The 7,500-nt window shown below is 45.5% G+C and overlaps 1 protein-coding gene across 1 annotated transcript in view; it reads right to left on the bottom strand.

Annotated features, from left to right (window-relative positions):
* The window catches only part of LOC307073870 (polycystin-1-like protein 2), a gene marked incomplete at both ends in the record, with an annotated part of 42,696 nt that overhangs the window by 15,673 nt on the left and 19,523 nt on the right, over positions 1-7,500 (bottom strand). The window contains 6 exons of the mRNA XM_079733829.1: positions 12-259; positions 1,337-1,536; positions 2,693-2,839; positions 3,781-3,959; positions 5,115-5,216; positions 7,194-7,424. Of these exons, the coding sequence (XP_079589955.1) occupies positions 12-259; positions 1,337-1,536; positions 2,693-2,839; positions 3,781-3,959; positions 5,115-5,216; positions 7,194-7,424 (1,107 nt within the window). The remainder of the gene's footprint in view (positions 1-11; positions 260-1,336; positions 1,537-2,692; positions 2,840-3,780; positions 3,960-5,114; positions 5,217-7,193; positions 7,425-7,500) is intronic.

Raw genomic sequence — 7,500 nt, 5'->3', positions numbered from 1 at the left:
TCTACTTCTACCTTGACAGCAGCCTCCAATTTGAGATCACTGGCTTCAGCCGCTTGAGTTTGTGGGGTGTAGTGGTCCTGTGCCAGCGGTGACTTGGGGCCCAGGGTGTCCGGTTTGGCCTTAGGTCGTTTGAGGCTCATCTTTCTCTCCCTGGGGCGAGTGTAGCGGAAGATGCTGACGATGAGAACATTGACAGGAAACACCATGAGGGAACTCTGCACCCCAATCATGAACTGCTGCCAGGTGAACTCAATGGCACCTAGAGGGAAGGAGGGAGGGAGGGGAGAGAGAGAGAGAGAGAGAGAGAGAGAGAGAGAGAGAGAGAGAGAGAGAGAGAGAGAGAGAGACAGAGAGAGAGAGAGAGACAGAGTTCATGTTTGTGTGGGTATGTGTGTATGTGTTTGTGCATGCTAGTCTGACTGCTTGTTTGCGTGCACGTGTGTGGATTTGTTAATGACTGAGTGATAATAATTGTCCAAACATTTGTATTTGGCTTCAACGGTGTTGGTTAAAACACATCCCAAAATATCACAATGTGTCCGATGATTCCGGTGTGAACAGTTTGTACGATGGTTCCAGTGTGAACAGAACGGGCCTGGTTAGTACTTGGATGGGAGACCGCCTGGGAATACCAGGTACTGTAAGTGGTGTCGGGTGGTGGCCAATAGGTGGCACTCTTCCCTCTGGCCTTAACATCAATCCCGATGCCCCAGTGCAGTGACGGGGACACTGGGCTGTGGAAGGCGCCGTCCTTCGGAGGAGACGTAAAACCGAGGTCCTGACTCACTGAGGTCATAAAAGATCCCAGGGCACTTATGGCAAAGAGTAGGGGTTTCCCCGGTGTCCTGGCCCAACCAGGCTCATTCAAACTGGCCCCCTAATCATCCTCCTGTATAATCTGCTGACTCATTAATTCCCTCACTCTCCACCTCGAGCTGGTGTCTGTTGAGTGTTCTGTGGCAGATTGGCTGCCGTGCATCACCCAAGTGGCTGCTACACACTGGTGGTGGTGAGTGAGGTCCCCCCTTCACTGTAAAGCGTCTTTGAGTGTCTAGAAAAGTGCTATATAAATTCAATCCATTATTATTATTAACAATGTGGACAATGGTTCCAGTGTGAAAAGTGTGTACAGTGTGTGTGTGTACGTATAGGTACGTATAGTGTGTGTGTGTGTGTGTGTGTGTGTGTGTGAGTGTGTGTGTGTGTGTGTGATGTCCTTGCATGGCATGATATAAGTGTGTGTTTATGTGCGTGTTTGCGGGCGTGATTGTTTTACTGTGTGCGAGACCACACATAGCAAGAAGTACGTTTGTTTGTGCTGGTCCGTGTGGCCCACCTATATCCATGACCTGCTCCGAGGGGTCCTGGGGGACCCCGTAGAACAGGATGCTGGTGAGCATGGTGCACATCAGCAGGGAGAAGCAGCAGGAGACCCTCTGCACACGGGTGAACGGACTGTTGGGGGGCCGGCTCACCACCGAGAACCAGAGGTGGCCGTCGCTGAAGCCTGAGAGCGTCTTGTTGTAGAACAGATTACTGTAGGGGGGGGGGGGCAAATACCATTTAAATACCGGAATAGAGAGACCAGGTCAGTCAAGTGGCAATCTCAAAGATTCCCAAGGATTTTCAGGCAAATCTTCAATCATCAGTTACGCAACCCTCTGTAGCGCACAAGGGGACACGAGGTTGATTGGGCCATATGGCCGACTGATAAAAGCCCTGACATCGTAAGGATGTTCTTACCATGAGTGTTAAGAAGTGTAATGTTCTTGGCATGAGTGTTAAGTACAGGGTTTTGATTGCAAATCCTTCCCCCTTGCATTAGATCCCAAGTGGCGCATTTTAAGTGACGTGTTTTCCGTAACACAGCATTCTGCCAGAGAGGGTATGGCAGAGCTACCGCTAACGCCTCACTTGAGCAGGATCCAGTTGAAATACATTTGGTTGTCTTCCTAATTCGTTACTTTAACCTTTGGGCTCGACACTTACCGTTCTCGTTGTAACTGTTTAAGCTGATGTATTTCTGTCCATTATGAAAGTCTATCTATATTGACGCATAATTTATAGCTAAAGATAAGTGATTTAACACTTTTTTTTTATAAAAGTGCTTCGAAGATTTAAAAAAAAAAACAACACAGGGCTGAATGGTTTTGAGTGCCTCCGACCCAACCATGAGAGAATCACAGTCTCTGATTGACAGAAGCAATTGGGGGCCAGTGTGCTCGTCAACTCAGCCGAAATGATTGGCTTGCAGATCTAATCGCCCATGTTCACAAGGCAGCGACAGGGCAGAACTTAAAATTAAAAAAAAATTGGAGACTGTTACGCATAACATATAAAGGGCTTCCAATGTGCTATCATAAATATCAAGGGCAATTTGACTGATTCTTTTCTTTTTCATGTTCAAATACTTGTAGTGTGTTTTAATGATTGATCAGAGTTCTGGTAAGGGTCAGTCCCTGATCTCTGGTTACCACCAAAAACTGTCTCAGTATAAAAATTGCTTTTATCTTCAATTGCGATTCAAAATGAGTGCATTTGGAGTTTCGCCTTTCAATTACTGCCATTGTCTCCTTTATCTGGCAGGAAAAATTCTGGTGTGTATATGTGTGTGTGTGTGCGCACACACACACACATATACACACCAGAATTTTTGGTTTCTGACCTCAGCACTCTGTCCGCTATCTCATACCTGAATCCCTTTAAGTCCATCTCCGTGGCAACAGGGAACACCATATCTAGGATGCAATCTCCCACATCTTCAGCGAGCCAGCAGTTACACAGGAAATACCACTTCTGCTCTGTCTGCAAGTCCTTCACCACCACCTTGTTCACGTACCTGAGAGAGAAACACATCCCGCATTAGTGGCAATCAGCAGGAGGCAGAATAGATCTTAATTAACACGTTTTAACACTAAATGACATGTATTCATTGTTTGAGTAGTTTTTTGAGTCGATTTATTTGAATGTGTTTAATCGGATGATTTTTATTTGTATCTGTTAATTATTTAGCTTTTTTATCAATGTTAAAACATATTAATGCTCATTAAGACAGAAACCTTCTGTTTTAAAGGTTGATAATCAATCCTCATATTTTTCATCATTTTTACCGTAAATCATCTTTATGCAGCGATATATAAACCAAACCATCAGTTTGGCCAACAGTAGCTTCCGAAGGGAAGATAAGATGGTACTTAATTAGTAAAAAAAATGAAAATATGAAACATGTAAACAAGAGTGGAAGGCTCATTAATCACACAGATAGTTTTTCGCTGACTTCGCCAACATGGCCACTCTGCAAATTTAGAACACATTTCATTTGCATTAATGTGTGCTAATCGGAAGTAAAAATTCTAACTTAATTTCATGCGGGAATCAAAGACCAAGATCCTAAAGATCTCCAAAGAGTGTCAATTAAGTCCATATCTAATGCTGAACGAGGTAAACCAATGGGGATTGAGCCTATGGCCCAATGATGAAAGCCCTTGCATTTGCATCTAAATGGTGAGCAGCACTCAGCAGTTGTTGTCCCGCCAGCGCCAGAGAGGGGGTATGCATTAACTCTTCCACTCACTTTTGTGAGTCAAGGTGATTTTTTTACCAAAGAGATCGAAACGGAGATCTTCTAAATTGCCACTTTAAAAAACACACTGGGACCAGAGACATGAGTCAGGCCTTCTAGTCACCCAAAAAACAAAAGAAACTGTGTGCTACTACCGCACACCCACGCCATGACATAAAATACTGGACCAGGCCTTAACAGACCAGGGAGTTTCCTACCAGCCAGGGTCCGAGCCGGAGTTGTTGTGCCACAGCCTGATACTCTGCAGGTGGCCCAGAGAAAAGGGTGTGGTCAGCAAGAACAGGTCGACCCCACCTCGCTCAAACACAGGCTTCCCCCTGTCACTCAGGTGGTGGGGCTCGCTGTCTCCGTCCGAGCCCTCCATAGTTATGGTCACCTGGGACACAACACAAGAATAGAATTATAGATGGATTTATTGGCTATAGTACAGGTACAAATATGCAATAATGCACAATTTGATATTTTGAATTAAACAAGGTGTAGAGGATGGTTATTTTTAGATTATTCTGTGTTCGGAATTGCTTTTGAAGTCTTTATTGTATAGTGTTTTTGGTGTTTTACATGTAGAGCAAACTATATAACTGAAAAATAACACATAGGATGTATATCATAAAGGCCAATTATTAGCATAATATAGGCCTGCTACATACAAAGTTGGTGCATTGGTGTGATTGTGATGTGATAAAGTAGAAGTTCTGCAGTGGAGTGCTTAATGTAGAATATGTCAGACGTTTTCCTCTCCGATAAAAGAGAAGAGAGATGCTGTTTACATTATAAAAGACAGAAAAAATGCATGTTGCATTTCCAATTGAAACATTAAAGCATTGCAGCATTTCCACTTGTTTAATTGGAGGAAAGGTCGGACATGGATGAGAAGAATTGATCCTACACGGTTGGATTTATGGGAGCTGGAGACCTCGAGAAGATGCCGGAATGATGAAATCAATCTCTGAAGAGCTCAAGAACCGTAACCCATGATTCCACCCACAAGCATTATTCTCCCTTTCACAAAAACTGTTTTCTCAGAAATTAAAATGACTCGTCATGGATTTTTACAAACCAGCCAATCACTCCATGACCAAATGATGTTCAAAGGGTGATGACTGGCCTTCTCTAGAGGATTCATTTGTGTCCATTGTCAGTGATCCACCGGGAAGAATACCGCATAATCCTCCATGCGAGAGGATACTCCTTCAGCCCGATCGTTTTGACCAATCATTTCCCAATCGTTATATAACTGCTGCTATTTTATTGCACGAAGAATCATTGAAACACAAAATAACACAGCGCCTGTCCCAGCTCTCAACTTTAGTTTTTGATAGTGTAGGATTTAATGGTATCTAGCCAAGTTTTGTTGTGGTTCTGCGTCGCAACATGTAGTTATATTTTAGATACATGTAGTTATTTTTTTAGATAGAGGCGCAGGTGAGCTGTGGCTTCTGACACTTCTCGCTACACCAGTGATGTAGAGACCCACGCCGGTGACGTAGAGACCCACTGCAGTGACGTAGAGACCCACGGTGGCCGTTACCTGAGAGGAGGTGGAGGCTCCTCGCCGGTGTCCCGTGCTGACGCTCAGGAGGTAGCGGTAGTCCTCCAGGGGGTCGTTGTCCTCAAGAACCGTCACCTTCAGCTGAGGCCCATCCCCAAGCACAACCACAGGTTACGCTTTGTGTGTGTGTGTGTGTGTGCGTGCATGCGTGTGTGCGTGCGTGCGTGTGTGCGCGTGTGTGTGCGTGTTTGTGTGTGTGTATGTGTGTGCTATAGTTAATGTTAAAGTTTATTTATCAAATGTGCGTTAGTCAACAAATATAGGTTATTTATGGCAATGAAAGGCTTGAATTTTAGACACCCTTGACCGGTCAACGAATAATAGAGATAAAATACAGAGAAGAGATAACAATGCAAGATAACAATGCAAAACAAAACAGTGTGTGTTGGCGCGTGAGTGCGTTTGTGTGTGTGTTTGTGTGTGTGTGTGTGTGTGTGTATTTGTGTGTGTGTGTGTGTGTGTGTGTGTGTGTGTGTGTGTGTGTGTGTGTGTGTGTGTGTGTGTGTGTGTGTGTGTGTTTTGCATGTGTAAAAATTGAAAACACCATTCTCCTTTCTACTGTGCAATCTACGGCCAAGAATCTTCCCCTGCGGCTCATGTTCCTAAAGGTCACTTTCTGGTCCTGGTTCTTACTTTGATGGTTTGAAAGATAAGAAGAACCCATGCCGGTCAGACTCAGATCAGTTCATAGGGTGTATATTTCTCTGAGATAGTTTCACAAAGATAGTGTATATCGGCAGCACAAACTTTATTCGTACAACACTCTGTTCATACAATTTATAACAATTCTTTGATTGGTATGGTCGCTTTAGTATTTAATCATTTAAGACACTGACCCTTATTTTTAGATATCATTAAGGAGCAGTTAGAGCATGGCTTCTCAACGGGGGCAGTACCGCGCCCTGGGGGGCGTTCGCCCAACCTAGGGGGGCGCTGGGACCCTGATTTTCTTTTTCTTTTTTAGGGGGGGGGATTTTAAACTTTCATGGTTTTCAATTTTTTTGGGTGAAAAAATAGGCTACCTGAAATAAATAGCCTATTTTCATTTATTGGTTTCTAACCCCTCTACCGTCTCAGCTACTCAGTTACTTAGTGCCGTGCCGTGCCCTGTCACGGTGCCCGCAGTTCCAGGGCCATTCACTCATTCATGGGGCGCGCGGGAGACGCGGGAGTGCTCACGCTCACGGTGCCCGCGGTTCCCGGGCCGCGGTGCAAACGGTTCCCGGGCCATTCATTCATTCGTTGAGGGGGGCCGGCGGGAGTCGCGGGAGACGCGGGAGTGCCGTGGCCACGGCCGCGGTACCCAAGGTCACGGTGCACGACGGGGGACGTGGCAGCTGGGAGTCGCGGGAGTGCCCGCGACGCGTTCATGAATGAATGTTCAATCCAACCATTTCATCATTTACCTCTTCAGTCTCACTGTTTCTTTGCCTCTCCTGTCGCTGAGCTTGTTTTTTCCTCTCTCTCTCTCTCTCTCTCTCTCTCTCTCTCTCTCTCTCTCTCTCTCTTCCTCCCATGTCGCTCTGGAAGTTTAATTGGGTTTATTACAGTGATGGACGGTGCTGTTAGCCAATCAGAGATGAGACATTTGCATGTCATGAATATTCATTAATATTTATCGATTTTTTTCACCAAAACCGACTCAGAGGGCATTCATTGCAATTAGTGACCACTGCAAAGTCAATGAAAAACGATGCAATGACACCTTTAAGCACTATAACACGAGTGTGAGTGGGGTTGTTAGTTTATTTAATTTTTTTTATTGGGGGGGGGGGGGGGCGCCAGAGGATCAGGGTAAGGTCAGGGGGGCGTTTGCTAGACCCACACCTAGTACTGAGGGATTGGTAAATGTTTTCCATTGGCTACATTTCCTATTAACAGGCCATCATCAGACCGTTAAAACCTTTTACTGTTTATTTTCCTCACAAATGCAAATATATATTGTGTATTAGCCTGCACTCTCCCACAACCCCATATGCATATCAGGCGAGCCAGAGTGGAAGACCTCCCAGGTTTAGCAACCACTGCCCTCACCTCTAGTATCACACACATACATACCTTCACCGTATCCTGGAGGTCCTTCCTGCGGGCCCAGATGACCACCAGCAAGTAGCCCAGGAACAGAGACCCCACGAAGCAGACCACCACGGGGTTCTGGGCGAAAGAGCTGAAGAGCTCTGCCACACGCGACATGTCGATGGTGTTGGGCATGACGAAGAACGAGCTGCCGAAGTCCGTTGTGTGGTTGCAGAAACATTGCGTCTGTGAGAACGTGGAGCCGGCTCCCAGCTGGGGAAAGAGATTCGGTTTGAGGGACGGAATGAGTTCATTTAAATAAACCGAATCGGATCAAAGTTGTGTTTGA

This window comes from Pollachius pollachius (assembly GCF_949987615.1).
Source record: "Pollachius pollachius genome assembly, chromosome: 3".
Classification (NCBI taxonomy): domain Eukaryota; kingdom Metazoa; phylum Chordata; class Actinopteri; order Gadiformes; family Gadidae; genus Pollachius; species Pollachius pollachius.
The sequence above is the reverse complement of the archived record's forward strand: the minus strand, read 5'-3'. Positions and strand labels throughout refer to the sequence as shown.